A 26,494-nucleotide genomic window follows, 5' to 3' on the forward strand; every position below is an offset into this window, starting at 1 on the left:
TGTCTCATTGCCACACCAGCAGCATCACTGACCAAACATGTTTGGCCTGAAGAACCAATGGATTTTACTCACCACTCCACTTTTGCTGCCAAGACCAGACAAAATAGTGACCTTTGCCTGAACATCACAAACCAGCAACTGGACCTATGGCAATTTAATAATGAAGAGTTAACTCAGAGAGGGATGTTTTTTCTGATACGTCATGGCACTGGGAGACTGAGTTCTGATGCAGCACTTTTGCCTCCTCTATTCTGCATCCCAGCACCTCAGTCTGTTCAATAGCATTTACCAGCATCACTGTTCTGGGACACAGGAACTACAGAGTCTTTGCACACTTCTGGGCACATCCCAGCTGGCACACAGTACCCCAGCCAAGAGCTGCTATGAGCACTGTAGCCCTGGGGTGAGCGAAGACGAGTTCAGCTGCTTTCTCCTTTTCCTGGAAGCAGGCTCTGTCCCCCTCTGCTTATCTGGCCACAGGAGCAGAATGGGAATTGGGACTCCAGGTTCTCTGGTACTGCTTGTGACTTGCTGCCATTGCTCTCGCTCCTCACCAGCTCAGCAGAATGCTTGCTTCACTGTGGTCTCCTTAGAACAACACAGATTTTAAAGACACAGCAGGTCAGTACCTCACCCCTGTCGAAGTCAAGTCTTGCTTATTTCCTCATTGAAACTCTCTTTCCAGGAGCAGCTAGGTGTTTTTACCTAACGTCCATGGCCTGCTTTTGAAGGCACTGGTGAGACCAGATCTGTCCTGCCCTCATCCTGTGACATACAGCAGGTTTTGGTCCTACTCCTCACCTTCAGTCCCCTGCTTCAGGAAGATCTTCTCAGCTTTTAGATCCTGCTCACCTCCCAGCCTGCACAGGACCAGCTCTGGCTTTTTGGCTGGGAGTCCTTAACAGTGCCACTGAAACCCACCGTACAGAAATAAAGCAACAGCTCCAGAAGAGGCCATAGTCTGTGTAAACAAATCTACACACAGGCTGACATCAACTATAAGTAGGACAGAACCTCAGGAGTCCCAGAATTAAACCAGGGCTTCTCCAGGCTGAGTGCTACACAAACACTCAACTCAGACAGGATCTCCCCAACTTCTTGGCAACCCAAGTCCGCAAGCAAAASAGTCACAGAGAAGAAACTAAAACAYTGTCAAATACCCACCAGCTAACAATTCTATTAGCATAGCCAAGAGGTAAGCTGGTTGAGAATGGCCTGTGGAAGAAAGCAGTGACGTATGCGCCTGTGGCTGAAGTTCAAAGAAAAGTAATTTTCTTTTTTCAGACTGAGAAGTGACTTGCTCAAGGCAATGAAGCATTCAAGGGGCCCAGATGAAAACAGCACCCCATGCCCTCTGACACCTTCCCCAGCCACGTCTGGTAACTAACTATTATACTGGCCAAACAGATATCCCTTCCCTACCGTCCCTTGCTACCAAACCAATAGCCCCTTTTCAGCCCCAAATTAATTTTCACCACCCTGGTCTCTCAGAGGCTCTTTTCCATTAGTATTACATCGTTTATTTTTCAGGATGAGGTAGCCCATGCCAAAGCACAGCTTTCAAGGCAAGGCTGCAGTATGGATTTACATAAGCGGTATTGTTACATATTCATTCCCAGTGGAAGGCAACAGTTTTCTCCAGCCATGGCAAAGGAATCTGTGTCTGTTACAAAGCCATACATCATCCTGAAAGATAGCCCACAACAAAAGCTGATTTTTTCTAGCATTTATTTCCAGCTCTCTGCAGTCCCAGCATGCTTCAGGGGAGCCATGATTTATCACAGTCCTGAACCAGCTGAACAACTGTCCTCACTGGAAGTCCCAACTGAAAACACTGCACTGCAACTTCTCCTGTGCTGTCAAAGGCTCCTTCCTAAAGACAGACAAGCCTGAAAGAGGCTTGCTTCCACTCTGAGGGAGCTGTCTCACCAGAAGACCAAGTACTTTATTATAAGAGGTCACAAGTTCAGAGACTGCTGGCAAATGAAGCATCTCAAAACATCCCTTCTGACTTCCTTAACCAAAGTCTCCTTTTTAATTTAATGTAGGAGGGTTTCCAAAAGACAAAACAAAAACAAACAAACAAAAAATTAAAATCTCTGAACAGCAGGCTAACAAACTTGGAAACCAGCATTTCTCTTGGCAGAACTCTGTCTGCAGTATACGGCCAGGTGCAAGCTCTAACACTCAGCAGAACAGCACACCATCTTTTGTTTAGGAAGATATATTAATTGCTTTGGATAATCAGAACAGAGCAGCTCTTACTGAGATTCACACAGCCAATATGAGAGTTTGTCTCCATTCTGGACTAGTAATCTGCACCTAACACCTCTTAACCCCAGAACATTTAACCTCACCACCTCCCAACATATATGCAAGTGGACAGCATTTGTCTGCTGGGTTGGAGGCGAAGGACAACTGGATGCTGGGTTTGTTTGTTAAATGCAATTTGCTATAATTCACCCTCAAGAAAACAGTCCACACACTAGTGTTTGCATTGCATGCTAAGCACAGAGGTACCATGACACCCAGAAGGTACGGCAAACTGCACCAGGAAGGAAAATATCTCCTCCTAGTCAGAAAAAAGGCTGAACAGTTTCTGAGTTTCACTTACAGACACATAGTCCAAACACACCAGTGCCTTCACAGTCCTTCCTTTTCCACAGTGACTTGTTTGGTGGGTTCTGGCATACTCCCACTCCAAAGCAAAGTGATGATCCAAAGTGGCTTCTTTCTTTCACTCCTGCTTGCATTTCTCTGTGCCCTAGTTCTGAGTTGCACAATCTGATTTCAAGAGGGAAAAAATGATTTTGATGCCTCTAGTGAGAATTCAATACAAAAAAATGTTCATGATAGCTTAAAATATTCCTTTTCTCTGAAACAATGTTTCATCTAGGTCTTTCAGGCAAATTATGTTCCTCTCAATTTATTTATTTTCAAAGAAAACAAGTACAAAAATCACCAAGAAAAGCTTCTGGTATTCAGCACAGAAAATCTACTAATAACATCACTCTTAAAGATAAACTTCAAAACAAAATATAATACCGTGATTTATTAAAAGCAGGCTGATCTCAGCACTTCAAAACAAATACCTGGAGACGGGTCTCCTTCCCCTTCACCACAGTCAGCTCCAAGTTTAAGCAAGTATTTGAAAGCCACTTGAGTTGGCAGAACTATATATATATGTGTGTGTGTGTGTGTGTGTGTGTGTGTGTACACATATATACATATGTATGGGTATATAAAACCCCATGCTTGAAAAACTTCACCCAAAGTCTATATTTGAACTGATCTCCAATAATCAAGCACGACTGGGAGCAAACCTGTCACCCATTTGCTTACCATGGCCCCTTGCCAGGAAGCCCCCATTCACTTTAGGCCATAGATACACCCCGATGACAGGGATCTACAGAGCAGTCGGTCTCTGGACACTACGGGAGACCACAGCAATTTTCATTGTAGCAACCATCAGGAACAGCTGTGAGAGAGATGCACAGCAAAAGAGGCCTGGGGTATAGGCAAACCCTCCCTGCCAGGAAAGCTCCCTCCATCCCATTCCAGCACAAATATAGACTCTTTCACTGACAGGAGCTTTTATTAAGAAATGGCAGGTTTTAGGGGCTGAATGGGAGCTGAAACTAGATTGAGGGCTATGCCCTACAACTTGACCAAAGGAGCCCTCCTTCTGTGAGGACAGAGCCATGTTAAGSTAGTGTATGTCATCATCTCCAGGATCTTGTCTGAACTTGGAGCCAGCTGGCATGACTCATGCTGACAGACTTCATTTCAGATCTTCCAGTGTGGTTTTAGCACAGTTTTGTTGGAAGGACTTCACTCTTGCCCAACAGATTTCTCACAGTACAGTACAGCACAGCAATGAGTACGGAAAATAAACAGCAATGTGAACCCAAAAAGATGCATCAGACTCATTTCAGCAATACTCATGTCTCAAACACAGTTTCTCCTAGGGTTCACCACCTCTGTGTGTAGATGGTGTTTGGGTTCCCAAAAAGAGATGCCTCATGACCATTCCTGTATGTGGGTGCCAGTGCAAAACATCCAAGGAAGAAGTATTTGCAAAATTAATCTTGGCATCTCCAATATTGTGACAGATGCCACTTTCAGGCAACCAGGTAGCAGACTCAGCTGTGTCACTCAAGTGATGAGCTGCACTGGCTGTATGTGGATCACAGTGCACTCAAAGGATATGCTCTGAACCCACCTAAACCTACGGGATCAATCACACATGTAATTGCAAGGGGRAAAAAAAAAAAAAAAAAAAAAATCTATCTCCACTGTGTTCTCCATCATTTGTGTTACTGAAATACCCAGCACCAGCTTCTGTTGTCCCAAAGGTGTCTGCACCATAGCAGAATAGTACAAGGGAAAAGCAGTGTCCTACCTTGGCAACACCCTGGCCTGTGTATATAAGGAGCGCTGGGCATGGATATGCACACACAGGTAGGTAATAACGAGTGCCATCTCCTGGCAAACAGCAATATGACTGTTGATGTGCTGGCTGAAACAAGCAAGTTATTTTTGAGTATTTGCTGATGGTTCCCAACCTGACAGCTCTGAGCACTTGGAGATTTAATTTTCAGGGCTGGTCACACTTTCATTAGGGCTAACACTCTTCAGTCTAACAATAAATAAATAAACCAACACATCAGAGAGAGTTCCCAGTGTCTGCATTTTTCTTTTTTCTTGTGCATGGGCCCCATGCAGGAAGACAAGTCTGCTGCTGCTGCTGACCTGCCTGCTGACACAAGAACAGGTAGAAAAATATTCTGAAGTATGCTGAAAAAGATCCATACCTTGAGAAAGAAAAAAACCAACACATTTTTGGGGGCAAAAAATCCCAAATAGATGCTGTAGAAATAGGGCCATATCCTGAGTGTTGAATGTTGCCTGAACCAAAGGAGACTGGGAAACAAGCAGCAGCAGTGGTCAAGAGAAAAGCATCAACACTGCCACATTCAGCCCTTTTGTTTTAATCTGTATCAGTTTGTTTCTCCTCAGCAGGGATGATCAGAAATTTCCCATTAGCCAGCTTTGGGAATAAGCTGACCTGAAGACTCTGGCAGTAAACCAGTCCACACAGCAAGGGTGCCTAAGGCAGAGCTACTGTCTGGCATGAGTGTGGTTTCCTGGCAATAGAGACTCAACAATCTCAGCCAGCAGGAGTTTCCCTGCCCAGGGACCACATTTCATTTCCGAAACAAGTCTCAGTTTGTGGAAGAATGTCTAACAACACAGTCCAGTTTTAAATTGCAACAGATATTTCAAGAATATCAAAATGTGCTGGGAACCAGAGTCTGAATCGCTGTTCAGGCTTCTTCAGAAACCTGAGTGGCCAAAATTCCTATACATAGCCCTCCTGCAGTACTCTCGCTTGTAAAGTTATTTGCAGGAGACAGAATTAGGCCATGAATTCATATTCATTCCAGTTCATGTTCATTAAAAGCCTTCCCTGGAAGGTAATGATATATTAATGAACAAACATCTTAGCCTTGGGCTTGTGAATGTGCATGTAAGCCTATGYAATGACCAACTTTAAGAAACAATACCTGCTCTCTCTTCATTGAATGCTGTGTTATTTTAACAGAGGACCAAACCACTCAGTGGCAGGGATCATACTGTCTGCCATAATTAGGTTAAAAGAAAGATCTTCTTTTAATATTCATAACTCTCCTGCTGCTGGTTKCTTCCTCACACAAGGCCTTCAACTTTTTCACATCTGCATGGCAATGAATCCAGTCCAGTGATCTAATCCATTCCTGGTACAATTAGCAATGCATGAGGTCATATGTGAACACAGAGCAAAGTCCATGCTGCAGGCAGCAAAGCAGCTCCCTCTACGGGCTCTTAAATGGTTAAACACMTGCCCTCTCGCCTCTCACCTCTTCATAAGAAAACATTGCAAGGGGATGTCCACTGCCTATCACTTCAGAGGGCCTTACAGGGTTAAGGATGCTATCTCCCTGTAAYTGGGTGTGCAAAACCCAAGGGACTGGCTTAACCTTTCATGTTTCTGCRGAAGGTAAATTGAGCTATGTTAGCTTAATAAAATGCACATCTTTTCTGCTCTAGGTGACTATGYATGTCCTATGACAATACTGGTAAGAGACAGGGCTTTGGCTGTACATCTTTAAATTGTTTTCCATGAAAGTTGTACACAGCATGTGGTGTGCCTCTTGGCCACATTTCACATGTAGGCAATCAACTGACTTTAAAAAAAGCCATCACGGGCACACAAATGTATGTATTTTCATCTCTCCCCCTCAACAGAGACAGACATGCACAGAGCCACCCTGTAGACAATTACACTCACTTAGACACCTCACTCGTGTGCAAGTGATATCAAGCTCTGCAGCACTTGCTGTGCCCGCAGACTCCCTACGACTGAGGGCTGTCCTTCCGCCCAGATAACTCTGAGGCTCCTGCTGCTGGCTGAGAGATGCAGCTATCCTTCCCTGCTCCTGTCCAACTCCAGCATGGCCACAGTGGCTCCATTCTGCTGAGGAGGGGCTGAATTTCAGCACCCTCTTTCCTCACAAGCCAGGAATGGCTTTCAGACCCAGTTTGTTCCCTAGGGCAAGCAGCATCCCACYACCCTGTTCCACCATCTCAAAGTGAGATTCTTCTTTTGCCTCTTCTGCCAGCTCAGCATCTCTTCCCTCCACCCTAGTGATGTCTCTCTATCCCTCAGCTGAATATAACCCCCTACTCCTTGCCTGGACATCTCTCCATTTGTTATTATTCAGTGTTTGAGGGAGCAGTCTGCAAATATGGCAGACTAGAAAAAATGTATTATTGCACTGAGCTAATGAACTGTGAAACAACAATCTCTCTTTAGAGCATCCAGTGCTGATCAGAAACTACATATTTTATATCTTCAGCTACAAACAACCATGAGCTGGGCCACTGACACCTTCCCAGCCTGTAAGAAAGAGTGTAGGCTAATTGCTTTGAAACAGGACTAGTGTTCAYGGGTCTGTTCTCCAAGCTACAAAGTTCAGGGCCAAATAGGAGAAAAGTCAACGGTGATTCAGAAAAGACCTGACATCTTCTCTTTAAGCCAACAGCCTGGCAAGTTGCCCCTGCCATAAACAAAACAAAACAAAACCCTTGATTTGCCAACTTAGTGTAATTTAACCAGCTGAGCCATTGTTTCTTTCATCCTAGCTGCTATAAGAAGTGCCAAAACCAGCATTTCCATTAAGAGGTGATTACCTTTTCTCTTCCTGGTCTAGTCAGTTACATTTGATCTTAGAAACATTTAGTGCTGGCCTTCCATCAAGAGCCTGTTATAACAAAAATTTTATATATACATATGTATGTGTGAGTATGTATACACATGTGTGTGTATATACATATGTATGTGTGTGTGTGTGTATATACATACATATATACATAGATATATAAAGTTCTTTTCTGCAATATCCCACAGTCAGGCACTATCACTCACCCATCATTGTAATAATGCAAAACAAACAGAACTTGGGTATGGCCATGGTGCCAATATCGCCAATGCAGACTGGAGCTGCTGTATCCAATTCATCTAAAGCCTCAGCCTGCTCTATATCTCTCAGCCCTGCACTAATRGAGATATTTAGAATTTATTATGGAAATCAGCAGAGGAAACAAGCCTCTAGGACTTCCAGCCCTTGGACTGCTAGGCAGGCACCAGAGCCTATTATAACAGCATGGTATGTTGATACTCTCTCTTGCACTGTGAGGTGTTTAAATACCCTCAGAGAGAAATGACACAGCTCCCTTTCAGAAGGGCAAGAGCAGGAAGCTTCATACCCTGCCAGAATCAAGAGAAGCTTTGGCATCAAGCCAAGCAAAGATCCTCAAGGGAGAATTTGGGAGGAAATGTTATAATCACAGATAGATAGAACCTGGCAGTCCAGGTTGCATTTCAATTTATAGCAGTTGGCTTCTTCCGAAACTCCATCACAGAGGCAAAGCCCTGGTGCATCCAAATCCTGCTGCAGAGATGTAGAGAGAAAGTAATAGACAACAGCTCCAAAAAGCAACCAGTGCAAGTGGGAAAGGCCTGTCACAAAGATAGCACAGATCAGGAGCAGCTTTTCAATGAAAAGAAAGAAGACACACACATGACAGCTTGATCATGCCAACAGGGAAAAGGAAGCCATATCCACTTCTCTATTTGAACATCAGCAAGTGGTCCAGACAGTCCTGGCCTCTTGCGACTTCTCAAGTCACCTCACAAAGCTGGAGGCAGCTTTGTCRCACCCCACTGAGAAGCTATTCCAACCAAATAAACGTGGAAAAGGCCAGACAGAGACAAGAGATCTAGGCTCCAGCTATCACCATCCCCCACCAACATTCACACTTTGTGGTGCACACAGCTCTCAGCCACAAGGGCAGTGGGAATCCAAAATGCAGGCAGATAAAAACATTTTGTGGTCTGATCATAAATGATAGGGCCCATAATAGGTGCAAAGCCTACTGGACAGAGGCAGCACCTTTCCCATCCATCCCTGCTTTACCTTACCCCAAGTGCATATGAGATGTTCCTCATCAGCTCACCCTGCAAGGCAGCAGCACTGGTTTGGAAAACCAGCATCGCTTCACCTGCTCTTTAAGAGCAGGAGATGGCAAGGTTCTGGGTAATGAAATCCAAGGATGTGTTTGTCAATTAATTATGGAAAAAGCTGTACCACACAAGTCCCGTCTCACTCCCTCCATCATTTTTGCAGCTCAATATAACTTTAATTAATCTTTCCTTTGGCAATTTGAAGGAAGGGTGAGCACGCTGCAAACACCCACTGAGTATTAAATTGATTTCCTCTTTTATAGTTCTCCTTCCCTCCCTATTGGCCCTGTGATGATTTGTGGCCCTTCACTTGGAGGCATTTTTTCCATGCTAATATAATCCAAAGCCCCAAGCAACAATCACATCCAGAAAAGTAACACTGTGCACAGCTGATTGCTTCAGCTCAGCCTCTGCCAACACCGAGCAGATCCTCTCTTGTCTCCTTTCTCTCCCTCCACCACAGGAATTCAAATTAATCACCTTACCTCCATATTTTTAGCATTTTTACCAAAAGAAGTGGCAACACTTTGGCTCTAAGTAACTAAACAGTTCAGTTCTTACAGTTTCCTGCCTCTCATTTGCAGCACATCTTAATTAACAAAGCAATAAAGCAAAGCACATTCCACTTGCAAATGTGACCCCCTGGCTGAGACACTAGGCTGCTCTTATACTCTGGATATCTGAACTTAAACCAGAAGGAAGGAACATCATGTTCAGTTGGGCTCCCCAGTAGTTCCAGCTACCCTCAGGGAAAGACATCATCCCATCTTGGGCTGGTGGGCCTGAAAACAAGGTCTTTAGAGGCAAGCACACCCCACTCTGCATGCCAAGTCTGTGTTAGACAGGAAAAACAAGACAACCAAGTGCAGTTCAGCTATGCAGCAATGAAACCAGCTCTTTTCAAAGCAACCTTCCCCTCTGCCCTGGGGAGGATATAGGCCCTGATTTTCAGGAGTGATTCAGCTGCCAACCATTTAAGAGCTTCCCATACTTGTCAAGCATCATTCACAAGATTCATGAATTCTCCTCACTCAGCATGGGCCCCCACCTGCTAGACACGTGTCCCTCCTGCTCTAGGACCCACACACCAGAGGCTATAAGTTGCCTGCTGGGTGCMTTTGTCACAGGGCAGGAGAAAGACCCCAGCACACACAGGCCTAGGTGCTCAGAGCTACTTGGAGAGAAGCCCTGCTCAGAAGGCACCCTTGCCTCACTCTGCAGTCTCTCATCTCTGGCCTAGCATGTGGCATCTTGCCAGCTAGGTCAGAAGCAAGCTGTAAGGCCTGGCTGCTGTGGGACGTGTCCAAGGATGCCCTTGAGCTCCCTGGAGAAGACATGAACAGGGTGGAGAGTTAAGTGTAGAGGACTTGCCTTCACAGTCAAGAATGCTTGGCCTTTCCCTCAGTCTGAAGATGAACTCAGAAACAGCCTGTGGGCTGGCCCAGGCTGAGGGGAGTCAGGGATCACCCTCTCACTCCAGTGTCACCTCAAAGACAGGACTGGCCATGGGTAGTTTCTTTCTCAGGCACTCAGATATGACAATATGACAGCTACAGGAAACAGAGGCTGGGATCACAGTCCCCATCTGACAGATGAGTTGCTGTCTCAAGGTTCAGCTCCTTGTTCAACAATCCATTCTCAGTATCATGGGTTAGGACACCTTGACCCAAAATGATGCATCCCACTTGCTGGATGTCCCACAAGAGAAACTCTCTGAGCCTTCTGGCCATCAGCACATCCTGCGGAAAGAGACAATCCAGGTCAGCCTTCCTCCTCAGGTAACTGCCACACCATGAGACTTGACCTGGATTTATTCCTCAAAATTAAGTTGAGGAATAATAACCTTAGAGATGGCAGAAGAAAATTTTAAAATTAAAACTGCTGCAGCCCTAAACTTCATTTGGGATAATACAGTGCTTAAGCACATTCCCCATGTTAAGCTTATTTCACCAGCCATGCCCATAATGCAAAATGAACAATTACAGCTTATTTAACTGCATCATTCAGGGAGGGATGCTTTTCCTTCAAATGGCAGCTTCCTTTGAAAAAACTGTCCCTTTTTCCTGACACACTAGGTTTCAAAAGCTCAGTGTTTTCACCCGCTTGTAGCCCCCAGTAATGCAGCAGGGGAAGAGGTGCTCCCAAACAGACAGGCAGAAAATTCACTGGCAACTGTCCACCCACAGAAAAAATTGTCTCATTGCAGACAAACAGATGCTGAGCCATTAGCCAAGCTACATCCTCAGGAAAGGACAGTAACAACTTAGGTCAGCTTGGAGCAAACCTTAAGGTACACTGACAATTTAAAATCACATAGTCATGGATGAAAGAGGGCAGTTCATGATAAATCACATCCATTCAAGGGCCAGACATGGAAAGCAAACATAGGTTCATTTTACTCATTGTTTCTTATCCACCCACACCAGGAGAGGACTGTTGCAGCATTGATGGAAGATTGAAAAGAAATGGACAGCAGGCAGGAAAGAAATGGGAGCTATTTACGGCCGATAGCTAATTTGAGCTGTTTACAAACTTCCTCTCTGCGAGCCGGGGATGGGAAGGTGGCAGGGGGGTGGTTTCAGCCATTAAAAATACAACATGAGAATCCATTAATTTTCCATAGAAACAATGTCGTCATAGAAGCGAGACAAATCCGATCAGTCATGCAAATGTGCTGATGTTAAATTCTCAGGCCTGGGTGGAGAATTTTGGTTGCCAAAAATGGAACAATGAAGAGATCAGGAGATTAGCAGCAGTGGATAGCATGGTGGGGGCATGGGATGTAACTGAAGATCCCCTCACACACCATAGTGGGGTTTGTGCCCTAAGCTGGGCATAGGTGTGCCAGCAAAACAGACAAAAAAATTGTTCTCCTTATATGAGATCCTGGAAACTGTGCAAATACCACATTCCTGCTGCACAAACCAGCAAGACCACTGAGTACACCGCAGGGGTATAAAAGCCTCAGTGCCCCATGAGAATGGGGCGCTCTCAAGCTGTGAAATCCCCACGTCAAGGAAAAGCCAGAGGTGATAGCACAGGCAACAGGTGAGCATGTCTCAAAGCACAACATAGCAAGGCATTACGCAACACAGGTTTAGGTGAGAAACCCAGGAAGCAGGTTGTCCACTCAAGACACGAGCACTGCCCCTGGGCACATGCCAAGGTGTGATGCAATGTGAAAAGTGGCATTAATGTTGCGTTAAGGGGCAAAATGCAGAAAAGTATTTTTCCCCTCCCCACCAAAAAAATCCCAAAGGAAACAGCAGGTTTTGTCTCCTCTCCTTCCTCTCCCTCTAAAAATCAAACTTTACAAACATTCCCCAGAAGAAGATAATATCCATGGAAAATTTTAGCAGCACCCCGAACAGAAAGAGTGGAAATCACTCACCCTGGCAGCAGAGCGTAGCCCTTCACGAAGAATCAAKCCACCATCCTGGACTAGCCTCATCACAAGTATTTAGGAGTTAAAAATAACCTTGTGAAATGAAGCGCTCCACCCCCTGCTGTACGCAAAATATTACTAGAGTAACACATGTGACAAGGATGCTTCCGGGTAAGTCTCACCACTGGCAAAAACAGTTCAAAGAAACATATGAACAAAAAAAAAAGGAGAGGTCAAAATACATCCCAAGCAGTTTTTCACCTAAGTCTGTCCATAAGCCAAAATATCAAAATTTGTCACAGAGAAGATGTCAGAAAAGGCTGTTTGGTTCACCTCTTAAGTTTAAAAAACATTTTGGTTTTACATTTGAACGTGTTTACCATTTATGCTGCAGTGAAGTCAAGGCACCTGCTTACAGATCCTCTGTCCAGCCAGGGCTAGGCTGAACTCAAGGGGGGCAGGTGAGCACATGAAAGCTTTCTTCACGCTACCAACAACTCTATTGGAAAGGTGCAACAGCTGGCCTCACTGCGATAGCACTCAGCCCATCCCCAACACACACCTTGGTCACACTCCAGAGCACACAGCACAGCAGTGACAACAAATGAGTAACATTTACACCATCGTATATCACTGTGGTTCACGGAGCTCAGCACAGGAACAGCTGTCCTCCTAAACAGCCTACATTTAAGACCAAGGATGAAAGAGAAGAAAGTCAGAGACAGCAGTGACTCACCTAASACCACAAAAAGTGCCACCGGCAGAGCTATGAATGAATACAAGTCTCCTGCAACCCTGCCCAGTACCCTACCCACTGGACCTTGCTGTCTCTGAAAGCTGAAGCATTTATTTGTAGGTATTTCAACCTCTGTCCTGGCTGAAGCAGTCTTTGATGCTTAAGCAAAGGGAGTCTCTCCACACAGTGGGCGGTAGGGTGGGCTGGGTGGGCTCGGGGGGAAGGGGTCAGCCCATCAGTRTCTCTGAAGGGGCACTAGCACCTGCACTATCCACCTCAGAGACACTCTCCAGACCACCACTTTGCCCAGGGCAGGCGCTGGCTAAGTAACTCACCTTGATCACAGACTGACTTCTGGTACCATGTAATCCAAAGAGGTGTTTTTCACAGAAAAGGCCAACCCCACAGGATACAGAAATGCCCCAGATAGAAGCTGTGCTGCTAGCTCAGTGTGACATGGCCCAGAGCACAGGCTGCTACAGGGGATACTCAGATAAGGGAGACAACTACAGCTCTTTAAAATATCCCATATATCCTCTCCGGTAATTTCCTGCCTGTTTTAAACTCCCACAAAAAAGCTTGAAAGAACAGTGATCGTCTTTTCTCACCATGTGTATAGAGTAAACAGGATCTCCCGCTTCCCCTCTCACAGCTCATAAGTCTTGTCAGCAGCCTGTTCAAATACCTCCCCAGATTTGCACCTTTAGACACCCATGTGGCAATGGATCCAGTCAGCCAGACCCAGCAGACACTCTTCAAGTGTGCTTTTTGAATGGCCAGTGTTACAAGGCTGTCATCCACACACATACATACAAAAACTTCACTGTACAGACATCCCTGTGTGGCACACGAAAATCAGAGTGTTGCCCTTGTAGGAGCGATTCACATCCTGCCAGAGCCTTCCTTGGTTCCTTCTGAAGCCCCCAAACCTACTTCCTTTTCACTCAGCCCCATCAGCACTGGCTGCAGAGCTCTTCTCTCATTGCTTCCTCACCTTTTTCCATGCCTTTTCTGAGCCCTATTACCATAAGCTCTCCAATCTTGTCTTTCAGTGTTACTGTCCCACATCACTTTGGACTAGTGGCTAAACTCAGCCAGTCAAGCATTCACAACACCCATCAGTGTGGTCTCAGCAACTCCCACCTTGTCTATTTCTGCACAGTTGGCACTTACAGAGTCAATGGTGTTAATGTTCAAGGCCATTCTGTATTATCCCAGCCATACACACCATCCTGAGCATCTAGGACCCTGCAGCAACACAATTCCTGCAGAGTACAGAGCTCCAGAGGGATTTAATGTTCAGAGACTGCCACAGCTCCAGCTACACAGGCATCAGTTCTGGGTGCAATCTCCCCCCATACAAAATTCCTCTCAAGATTCACACCCAAAYGCCACAGCAGACACAATGTTCTGCTTTCTTTAACAAGGTCTCATGTCCCTCTAATTACTAATATTGTTCAAACCATGTGGAATTGTGTTCTGATCAAGCCTCTGAGCTTTAAACTAGGGGCGTGATGGTATACTAGTGTACAAGTGGAGGATGTGGGTAAGAGAGCCATGGACCATGCAGTGTTCTGTTCACACAACTGATCCTGTAGTGACAGCAGTGAGCAATCAGGAGAGCAGTCAAGGGTTAAGTGTCATTACATATATCCATCTTATTTTGCAGTAGGCACCCATGAAAAGTTGGTCTTTATTAACAGACATCCTGTAATGTTCTGGTTCTCTGTTTCACTCCAAGCAGTTAACTACATCTGGGTGAGGACATGCTCCCCACTTCCCAAGCCAGCTGCACCCTTTACTCGCTCAAGCATAAATGACAAAAGCCTGCTCAAGAATATGCATCTGTTTCACGTATGGCTCATATGGCTAATTTAAACAGCTTCCATATGTTGCCAAAAAACTGTGACTGAATGCCACTTACATATAAATGGGGAGATTGTCTGGCTTCCACCAAGAAAGGTTTCATCCTGGAGCTTGGAGCAACGGCTCCTTCTTTCCCAGGTCTGTCTGAGCTTTCCCAAAGCCTTCCGCTGTCAGATTGTGCTGACTGGTTTAAATGCTGCCTCCTGCCGGGATCACAGCACTATCACAACATGCTTTAGAAACTGCAGTGAAAAGATCTTGGAAAAGACCCATGATGAATGGCTCAACAGGTAAAAAGATTTATCAGGTCACACAGTGCATCCATCCCCTGCACTTGGTTCCAGAAAAGTTATTTACTCACAAGACGGACATGCTTTTTGCCCTGGGCCTCACCCAGATGTCACTATCAGATGCTAAGCTGTAGCTCTTAGAACTCCCCAAAGCATGTGAAGGCTTCCCTCAGGGGTACTGTTCTCCAAAGGGTACATCTAGGCAGCAAAACAGACAATGAAGCTACTTGGAAATGCAGCAGAAGCCATTAGAAGGATTTAAAAGTTCAAGGGGGAAAAATACAGGGGTGCCACGACTTGTCTGTCAATAATGGCAAGTTACACTTGCCCACCCAGGAAGTACAGTGCAGAATCTGTGTCCACTGGAACAGGTCCTGCACAGTAAAACCTGCCTCATCTCTTTAGATAAAGCTTGCTGGAGGAGGGACCAAAGAGATGTCCCAAAGAGACATCCAAAGACATGTTCCTCAGGATGTTCTGAAGAAGCAAAGCAATTTTTTCAGTCACAGAATAGAGGTAGAGTTGGATGTCCCAACTCCCCAGCTCAGTGCTCCATCCATCAGACAGACCTTCTGCTGTTGTCCAACACCTAGATGTTGAGGTTACCTTCCCTTTCTTGAGGCTGAAGGGTTTCAAATCCTTGCCATTTCACAAGGGAGTTGCACAACAGAAAGGGCAGTCAGACCAAGAAAAAGATGAGGGCATTCATCTCCACGGTTCACTTGTACACAGAGCTGTTCCTCACCGCCCAGGGCAGGAGGATTCACATTCRTGAAAGCTATGTTACTCCTACACCTAGTGGCCAACTTGCAGCATCTCCCCTCCTCTTTGGGGAAGCTGTTGGGGACCACAGACACAGCTAAGCAGAAGTCCCCCCTGAATCTGCCGCAGGGTGAAACACATGAAAAATTACTCACACAATTGCTTCACATGGTTTCCATAGTTCCTAAATTCTTATACATAAAGGGGAAGCATCAGATTTATACATGATGGATCCAGACAGCTGCAGATTGCCATAGGCACTAACTGCCCGGAGGTAGAAGCCACTCCTCACATAATCCTGTTAAACAGCTGGAATGAATGAAAATGCTGTGTGATTTAGCATGTTAATGGCAGCCCACCTCTGCTTCCTCCGCTGATAGTGCAGAATCCTCTTCAGTTCGGCCTCTCCCCTTAGGTCCAAATTACAGGAGTAATTTGAAACTGAACCCTGCAGCAAGCCTGAACCCCTGAACCCTGCAGCAAGCCTGGAGCTTATGCAACTAGGAGGCTACAGTAATGGAAGGCTGCCCTCAGAGAGCATTAGGAACACATCTAGGCTATCCATTGCCGTCTGTCTCACCACGGGAAGATGTAGCTTTTGGGGCAACTACTGCAGAACACACAAGTCTTCTCAATAGTGGAAATCAGCATACTGGAGATTTTATATAGAAGGAAAATCAACAGATGGCCATCTCCAAAGTCAAGGTGGAATTTAGATAATATATAATGGTAGATGATGTAGATGATATAGACTGGAATCAAAAGCTCTGAAATCATAAGGATCTCATGTGGAAGCTGTTTAAAGACCCTTCACAGCAAAGAACATTGTATCACACCACAGCAGAAGCGAAGAATCAGCATAAAACCAGTGTTAAGTAGTTTGAAAGAGGCACTGATAATCCTTCATCTCCTAGGGAATACCAGAGAGGCACCAGCATAATTTAGCTCTGTCCCCTCATGCAGCAAGACTGTCTTAAATCATTCAGCAGAAGATGACATTCAGTAAGGCTTATGCCTCATGCAAACATGGTCTACCTTCCACACCTCCATAAACTGCTAACTCATTCTTAGGCCTTTTCAGTCACATTTGATCACTACTACATTAAATTTCCTACAATTCAGTGGAAATTAGAGGGTGTCTCAGTGAAGATCAACTCCTATAGCTGTGACTGTCCAGACAAGTGAGCACAAGACGAACACATGCACAACAGAAATACCATTTCGCTGCGCATGCAGCTTGCGGAACTACCGGTTTGCACTCCCTGAGGCAGCTGTTTTTATCTCAGAAGGCATGATCCCACTCTTTTCTCCCCTTCCTCCTTTCCAGCAACTTGTTCCTACAGCCACTCCTGTGCTACCATAAGCATTCACAGGGCTGGGCAGCTATGCAGATCAGAAAACCAATCTGAGTGAAAAACAATTCAGTAAAAATCAGTTTGTTCTCAACCAGATTGGTCCTCAGTTGTGCCCCCATCCCACAGTTCACTGATACTGGCACTAGGATTGAGGCAGATGAGAGGGAAGATTGTCCTTCTCAGCAGAGCCCAGACTTATGCCAGAATAAGGTGGTCACAACTGCAGCCTCAGTCGACAGAGAGAAAAGTCACAGTAAAATAGATATTATGTTGGCCATTGAAGGACAGGGCAAAGTATGTAAGTATAGCAGAGAAGAAATAACGTGGCTCCAATTTGGGAAACTACTGAACATGCAGAGCTACAGACTAGTGTTCATAACTGGAAATCCTCCCTATTTCCCTCCAGTAGTATTAACCAACTGGTTTTATTCTGGCCTGACAATGAGAGGTTGGATCATTCATGCCAAACCTCAAAGCAGCACAAATGATTTCAGAAATGAGGGGAGTGTTCAGAAAGGTTTGCTTTACAAGCCCCAATTTCCAGGCAGTGACAGAGCAAGGGAGAAAATGCAACGCTGAAATCGCCCCCAGACACACTGAGCTTGTTCAAGGCTTCCAGCAGGGGGATTTAGCCAAAGCTTAAAGCAGTTCTCTGTGACTCTTTGTCATAGGAGTGCAGGTACAAACAAACAGGAGCTTGGAAAAGGGGAGTCAACACACATTTTATTAGTAAAAAGTTAATCAGCTTAAAGTGTGCAACTAAATAAGCAAAGCTTACATTAAAGTGACCGGCAAATAAAAGATGCCATGGAAATAAAGTTATAGGAAATACAATATAGTCTCTATGTTCCTTTGTAATCCAACATGATAAATATTCATGATTCTGGGTTAATGGGGTACCCAGCTCTCAGCCACCACAATAGTTTTTTGTTTATTCTCAAGACCATGAACTTTGGAACCATGAACCTAAATTTCAGGACTTTGCATTCATGCATGTTAGCAAAACCCAGGGTAAGGCAGGGGGATGGAGACAAAGACAGGAGCTTGGCTTGTGACAATGTAGCAGAGGTTGCTGTCAGGTTTTTGATAATGAGTAACAAGAGCCCCAGGACGCACAGGACTTCCTGCATATCTGTCTCCCCCTCCGCCTCACCATCAGCAGAAGAAAGGGAGAAGAGGTWCCAACAGCAGCACAGCCCTACTCCTCATCTCCAGGCTCTCCAGGACATGGCTGATTCCAGAGTTTACCTCTCCAGAGGATGACAGCATCCTTGGGCCAGGCCATGAGGAAGCAGTGGCTACCCTCATCACACAGCAGCACCATGGAGCTGAGGAGAGGACCGTTCCTYACATAGGAAAAAAGACCTCTACAGCCCTAAGCACACTCCCTCAAGCCTTCATATCAATTAAAAGGGCATTTTGGCAGTCTGAAAACAGCCCTGCAGGGAGGGGTCTCCAAGCTCCAGCCCAGTATTCACACTGGAAAGCAAGTGTCCTTCCAAAGCATACTTTAAAGGGTACCAAACCCCATTAGCCAGCCCAGTGTTCAACTGCTGCTTTGGTTATGTCTTGTTCTGCTGGTACCAACATTGCCAGCTTTCCCCATTTTGCTATGAGGCCTTCCAGTGTCTCTCTCTTAAGGTCTCTGCTCTCAGAGTCATGTTAACATGCACAAATTACTGTTCTCCTTTCTAAGGTAGGTTAGCAGCCTTTGGGGTTAATGAAGGATAGAAGGAAGCTTTAAAAAAAACACAGAACCTGAAAGTTCAAAGCCTTGAAGGCAATATGAGGAAAATAACTTAAAATACTGAATCTAATGCATTTTAAGCCTCTTGARTTTGTTTGTTTCCCCATATTCACTCACACCTAAAGGAAAAGCCAGGATCCCATAAGGTCTTCAGGAGCTTCCCAGTTCATTTCACCCACCAGAGCATCCACCCTCATTTACTACAAAAACTCCCCATTAGCTTTCCCCTCTTCTCCCATCCAACATACTGACGGGGGAAGCAGGCCTTCAAACAGCCTGACACTGAACAGCCAGGCCCCAGTTTTGCTGAGAGGTAGGAGCACAGCTCTCCACTCCATCTCACTGTGAATCAGTTTCTTTAGTCTGCAGACAGAGCTCAGATCCCCCACTGACCCCTTAGGGTTCCCTACAGCAGTATTTTCCTACAGCTGACCCTGGCGGCAACTGGCTCCAGCTTAGGCAACAACTCTTTCCACACAGGTGAGCGCAAAAGTCAGATAATGCCATCAAGATCCTTCGGAGAGATTCATTTGGCAGAGCCTTGGCACACACAAACATCCTGGGTCATATATCCATGTTCTCTCACTACATACAGCCCACAGAGCACTTTTGAAAGATGACTGGGATCTTCTTTGTGAGACAACCCTCAAAATACAATGAAATGTGTTCCTATAGTGGCAGAGATGTCACTTCAAACTGGATTATTTTAAACTTTCCAGCAGGCTTTTATGACCATCTCTAGGGGTCATATGCCCACATAGGACAGATGAACGGATCACCATAAATAGAACACCATGGAGGAGCAGTGTGCTACATGGCATTAACTGCACTCACCCCTCTTTCAAACCCTCTAACAATACCTGCTCCAACTGCCACCAAGGCACCTATGTGATTTATTTTACACACCCATTCCTTACCTCCAATTCACTCACTCACCCTCCCTTCCTAAAGGGAAACTGCTCAACAGCAACCTTAACTCCATTTCACATATCACTTCCTTCTCTGAAGACAGCCCTTTTCTACGCACATGCACACACACACATGCTCTCTCACTTAACTCATCTGCAATCTTATTACTCCACACACATGGACAAAGATAATATCCAAGGGGCTGGGAATTATTCTGGGCYAGGTTAAAGCTTGCGACTTCCTGGAGCATTCTGGACAAGTTCCACTTACAGCCTGGACTCATGGGCAACATCATATACTTCAGAGTGGGTGGAAGAAAACACACAACAGAYGGAAGTCTGTCTTCCAAAGGCAAGTTGCACCTTGTCAGGCTCTCACGCACAGTTCAAAAATACCAATCACACAGCAGGTTGGGGACTTTTGGTCACAAGCACTTCCATGAATCAAATCCTATACCACATTGTTTTTCTCCAATTAAACATTCTCCTTTGTTGACAGATGTCTTCAGCCATACTGCATGCAAGGCTGGTCATTAATAAAATGCTTTCTTGTACTACAGAGAAACCGCCTTCAAATTAGCTAGTGTTAATGTATTTTTAATTGGTTATTTTAGGGGATGTGCAGGCTAAGATTTTTAAATTAACAGAAACTGTTCTTCACTCATCTTTCTTTAGGACAACCTGCATGACAAACCTTGCCATAGCTAGCTTTATTTCTGCCTCTGGATAGAACCCCTCATTCTGATAAGGTGAACCTGAGCAGCAGTAGGATATGCCATATAAAGGCTTTCTTATAAAGGTCTTTCTTCAGAATAAGGCTTCTTGTAACAATACAAAAGTTTAAAAGAAACAGCAACACTCCCTTAGATTTTAAGTCTTTGCCACTTCAGCTGCAATACTTCTACACAAGACTGCCATAAAATATTCATACATAAAGAAGATGAGTTTAGCAAGAACCATGAAAGCTGCAAAATTAATAGGACAGGTGAAAATATACATTTGGAGGGGAAAATATTTCTCCAGTTAATTACTTTATAGTGAAATACAGGGTCCTGCACCTAGGGAGGAATAAYCCCATGCACCAGTACAGATTGGGGGTTGACCTGCTGGAAAGCAGCTCTGAGGAGAAGGACCTGGGAGTGCTGGTGGACACCAAGTTAAGCATGAGGCAGCAATGTGCCCTTGTGGCCAAGRAGGCCAATGGTATCCTGGGGTGCATCAGGAAGAGTGTTGCCAGCAGGTCGAGGGAGGTGATCCTCCCCCTCTACTCAGCCCTGGTGAGGCCACATCTGCAGTACTGCGTCCAGTTCTGGGCTCCCCAGTACAAGAGGSATGTGGCACTACTGGAGCAAGTCCAGCRAAGGGCTACAAAGATGATTAGGGGACTGGAGCATCTCTCTTATGAGGAAAGGCTGAGAGAGCTGGGCCTGTTTAGCCTGGAGAAGAGAAGACCGAGAGGAGATCTTATCAACGTGTACAAGTATCTGAAGGGAAGGTGTCAAGAGGATGGGGCCAGACTCTCTTCAGTGGTGCCCAGTGACAGGACACGAGGCAACGGGCACAAACTGAAACACAGGAAGCTCCATCTGAATATGAGGAAAACTTCTTCTTTACTGTGAGGGTGACAGAGCACTGGAACAGGTTGCCCAGAGAGGTTGTGGAGTCTCCTTCTCTGGAGATATTCAAAACACGCCTGGACGTGATCCTGTGCAACGTGCTCTAGGTGACCCTGCTTGAGCAGGGGGTTGGACTAGATGATCTCCAGAGGTTCCTTCCAACCTCAACCATTCTGTGATTCTGTGAAATATCATCTATCAGTCTGCCTTGTATCACAGAAAGGCTTTGGCTAAAATAAAATACCTTAGTAAATAGCAACAGCCTTCTCGAAACAGAGGCAACCTGCCCAGGGGCATATAGCTAGGATTTACCTTTGTAATGCTTTATCTTTATATCTGCATTAGTATAAAGATGACTTTCCAGTGGAAGAAATATACAGATGTACATAAGAGGGGGGAACTTTTGGAGAAGAAAACATTTTCCACATTCCTGTATGCTCAGTGTCAGTAATCACTGGATAAAAAAAAAACAAGCCCTGCCGCTGCAGCCTGCGGCTGAGAGAGAAGAGGTGCAAGCACAGCACTGGTGCACCCTATACCACATGTGCTTCTGGCACCACAGATGTATCGGGAACCAATGGTCAGCAGGGCCCAGGAGGACAGAACGAGCAGGAGCAGTTGATTGTTTTAGAGTCTCTGTTTTACACATGCTTGCAAACCCCATGGCAAACCCCATACCTCTACCAGGAAATGAATAATTATACAACAGGCAAAGAGGACAAAAGGACAGAAAATGCTCATTAATGTCAAGGAAAAAGAGGGCAGCCAGGAGGCTGTACTCCTAATGCCAATGTCCAATTACCTAACAGCAGTTCACCTTAATAACAAAGCTTTCCAAGAAAAGACAGAGGCTTGGGCATTTCAACAACAGCCTTAGGAGATCCCAGCTCTCTGTCCAGGAAACAACAAAAACCCAGTATATCACATATCACCTTCTTACTGAAGCATAGCAAAAAAGAGACTATATGGCATAAGAGGCCAAAGAGAGGAAAACCAAAAATCAATAGGATCTAACAGAGCATGACGGAAAATCACCTCCCCCATAAAAAGAGGTTACTTACCAGGTTAATTAATCTTTTCTGTATTGTACTTAGACACCCAGGAAATGGACAGGGTCATAGGAGCGGTGTAGGTGGGAATGCAACCCTCAGAACATGCTTTCAGGAACAACCAAAGGTTAGAGATTAAATCCAGGCAGTGTTCAACTGCACAACACATCAGCAACTTGACATAGGGGCCAGCTGCAGCTCAGAGTGTCACGGAACAAAACACACTTCCAATATCAACAATACAGCAGTAACAGGCTTCTCTTCCATCGCAAAACCAACCCAACRGCCCTCTCCAGCCCCTCAGAGTGTGAGCCCCAAGAACTGGAGCACCTCTGCCTTCCCAGGTAAGCAGTGCCAGCAGAGACAGAAGATGCTGGACTATCAGCCTCTAAGCTGCATAACTGCAATACTACCACAAAATCCAGCCCACAAAACTCTCACGTGTAAACATTGTGCAAATAACTCAGAAAGCTCCCAACCCAGCAGCCACTTCTTGGGAAAGGGTTATGCCTTTCTCTTGTTGTGAATGCACAGGTAAACCAACAGAGAAGTGCCTGGAGAATGGCAGGGTAGGAGGTTTGGTAGCCCCAGAAGCCTAAATTAGCCCTCTGGAGTATCAAATACTTTGATACTCCAAAGTCAGGTGCATATAACTGAACTACAATTTCTAGTGACTGGAGCCCTACTGATGGGCTCCATAAAAGAATTGCAGACCCTTGCTGTTTTACAGTTCCTCTGTCCACATGACACCACATGAGGGGTTCTTGAGCTACTGATAGCAGGCCACCCAGGCAATAGCCCTACGTAGGTCCAGGATACTCGGTAAGGGACATGCAGGTGCATGATTCCCATCCGTTTCAAGATCACCTCTCCAACTCATAGGTCACTATATTAAGTTCCCCCACTGGTTGYCTTGGCCTGGCAGGACTGTTTACAAACTGCTGCTTCTCAGTCTGGGACTTTTTGACTCCAGTACAGCTCTCAAGTGACTTTGCCATGCAGCTATCCTAGCTCTTCCTGCAATAATTGCCTCAGTTGCTATCCACTACTCAATCTCTGCAACAGAGGAGCTTGGACAATGCTGCCATCAGTCCCTTTCATTACCCAGCCTCAACACACCCTCAGAGTAGACACATCACACAGGAGTGCTTTGCAAGAGAAGCTGAGTTCCTGATCACATCACTCAAGATTACTGTCATGCCCAAGGAGCTACACTACAAGCTCCAAGGTGGACTTAAATCTGACATTTCTGCAGGTAGAAGTTTTGACTCTGCAGTGCTACTGTGTCTAACCCACCTTTTTTTATTTCTCAAATATTTTTTAATCGGGGGATTTTTTTGACCGAAACCAATGCCTTACTGAACAAATACCTTAAAATGAAAACATAGTCAATTAGGCAATGCTAACTGCAGGCAATGCTATCTAAGTTCAAAGTCATGCTGACAAGGCATGGGAGAGTGGCAACACCCATGACATGAGAATTAGAGAAAAGCAATTCTCAGTTCCCTCCAGGACTGTACCAATCAACTCCTAATAAGCAGGAGGGACTCACCTGTACTTCGACATAAATTCTGAACAGAAGGAAATAAAATACACATCAGTCTTGAACTTCTGCCTTAAAACACTGTGGTATGGCTTGCTCTGTAAATAACTTTGGGGTTTGTGGATGGGAAGGTTAAGCAGATGCTTTTTACTTGGGTGCTGACATTTGCACAAATACAAAATGACTTGAGAGGATGTGAATTTCTGCTTGGGACTTAAACTGAGCTGATTCATGGACCGGCAGCTGCTGCAGATCTCTGACAATTTATATCAGTCGAACCACAGAGTGATTTACCAGTGGCTGGGGTTTTGTGTGGGCTTTCTTCTCAACATGCAATTAAACATTTCTCTGCATTCTAAGCTTGGCTGACACAAACTGGCCAAGAAAGAGCAATCAATCATTGAGAGTTCTTTAATCAAGAGCTTCCTTGCACAGTTAAGTGACTTCTATTGACAGGGAACCTTCCTGTTCAGGAAGTGCTAGAGTGGAYCTGAACACCACAGTAGGTGTGCCCTTGGAGATCAGTGTTTTCTGGGAGCTCAGCTATAATGGGAGGAAAAAAGCAGAAGAATTAACTACTTACAACAAAACAACAGCCAGTTCCTACTCAATCATCCATCCTTTCTGAGCAGTGAAAGCATATTTCAGCACTAGCTGAAAGCAGCTTTATTGCAGGTCGGTATGTATAATGCTCATGATCAAGGACGACAAGGTGGTTTGATATCAAAGGTATTTCCTTCCTTCCAAGGTCATCTGTCTCCAAAAAGAGCATATGGACCTCCCCATCAGGTCAGCATTCTCCCCAGTCCCAGCACCGTCTTCTTGGTACAGGCAGGTCTGGACTCTGATTTACAGAAGCAGGCTCCATTATTTCCCTCTGGGTTCCTGAGGGAAAGGGGAGATTGGCAAAGCAGCCCTCATATTACAGCAAACAGCCTGTTCCACAGAAAAGTGCTTCAAGTGCAACACAACAGGCAAATGCACACAACAGTACAGGGCTGCTGTTCAGGTGATAAAGGACAAAATAATCTAATGACGACCAGGAAAATGGCACAAGTCACTGCTGGGAGAGGAGAGAGAGGGTAGACCACAGGCACAAACAGAGGGAGAAAAAAATCTCAGAGTACCTGAGACACAAAGGAGAGAAGGATTTGAACAGCTGCTCCAAGCAGGGACTGAGAAGAGCTTCAGGAATAGGGAGACAGGGACATCAGAAACAAATCTGTAGGGAACACAGGGGAGCAGGCAGAGACAGCACAGGGGACTCTGCAGCACAGCCAACATGAAAAGAAGGAAGKGGACATATTGAAGAAAGGAGGCTGGAAAATCCAGCACATCAGACACACTCCCCCATTCAAACTGGGCAGCAGCTGCCCACCTGGGAAACACCCATGGACACAGATTTAGCAGTGAGAAAGAGGTGGCTTACCAGTAAAATGCAGCCAGTTCTTGAGTTAAGCATTCAGCAAGGCATAGACATACCATGCATCAGATTAGGACAGGAGGAGAAGAATAAAATCTCCAAGCAAGACTGCAAAGGCAGAATATAATTATACAAATGCAAAGTGCCTTGAACCAAGACCCTTCGTTTTGTGGACTTTTGAAGTCTGGAAGACAGACAGCACAGTTTCTAAATTCCTTTGTTTGGGGCTCTGTGACTTACAAATCTTACACTATACAACACCTGGGGAATGAACAGTCTTCACTGACCAAACCTGTGACTACAGCAGAAATGGGAACACCACTGCAATTCTCACAATGTCAGCTCTGTTTCCACAGATCATAGCCTGTCAAGGCTATATATTTATGAACTGCATTGAGACTACAAACAAAAGTTCTACAAGGTCTTTGCAAAGAAGCATCTATGACAACTCCAGCCAGCCAGCTTTCTTTAAGGAAGTAAAAGCTCCACATCCAAAGTTTGCCCATCCCTTGTCCTGTCCATTGGTAAATCCCAAAGTCTAGATATAGCACTGAGTGTTAAATCTCACAGGGGACAAACAGATTCAACAAATCCTAAGAGGGGTCGAAGATCAAGCATGTCTTTGTCACATCCCAAGGAGACAGCTAAACACTGGGAGGACTTCAAACACAGATCTTAAAAGCATCTTTTCCCAGTGATCATAAAGTTTTGCTCTCAAATTCTCCAGGACAAGGGATTCTGTACCTGGAAATTTCAAGCTGCAAAAAAATGCTTCGTGGTTTTTTTTTTCTTTAAGTCACAGTCATTGGTTTGTGCCTGCCTAGGATTATAATAAAAGACACCTTAAATTTTCACTTTAAGGAAGGAGTTTCTGCTGAAGCTCTATCTCACTGCAAAATACAGGCTCTCCAATGGCAAATGGGCCACAACATTGCTGCATGCACATAAAGACAGAGTGTCTCCAGTAGTCTTCACCCACCTGTTTTCCTTTCTTTAACTGCTGTCACCTCCCCAAAGCAGGTAAATTAAAGACTGAATAGTCTGTTCTCTTATTCTTTCCCAGACCACCCAAAGAGACTCAGTCAACTCCCTCTGTGAGCATTTAACCCCTCCTGCAACCTAGTGGGGAAAAAAATGTGAGAGGAAGGGTTGGTTGCGAGGACTTTCTCCTTCCTCTGTAAGTGCCTGCACTGCCATCAAGTAATCCATAGGCTGGGTTACATTGCAGACTTCCCTCAAAGCACATGT

At 45.2% G+C, this 26,494-nt stretch overlaps 1 protein-coding gene across 1 annotated transcript in view; it reads right to left on the reverse strand.

Annotated features, from left to right (window-relative positions):
- The window catches only part of LOC112967515 (tolloid-like protein 2), a gene marked incomplete at its 3' end in the record, with an annotated part of 72,861 nt that extends 54,577 nt beyond the window's left edge, over window positions 1-18,284 (reverse strand). The window contains exons 1-2 of the mRNA XM_026068728.1: window positions 18,209-18,284; window positions 9,938-10,012 (exon numbers count right to left, since the gene is read on the reverse strand). Of these exons, the coding sequence (XP_025924513.1) occupies window positions 9,938-10,012; window positions 18,209-18,284 (151 nt within the window). The remainder of the gene's footprint in view (window positions 1-9,937; window positions 10,013-18,208) is intronic.
- Window positions 18,285-26,494: the final 8,210 nt, after the last annotated feature.

Source organism: Apteryx rowi, unplaced genomic scaffold (assembly GCF_003343035.1).
Source record: "Apteryx rowi isolate R43461 unplaced genomic scaffold, aptRow1 scaffold_279, whole genome shotgun sequence".
NCBI lineage: Eukaryota > Metazoa > Chordata > Aves > Apterygiformes > Apterygidae > Apteryx > Apteryx rowi.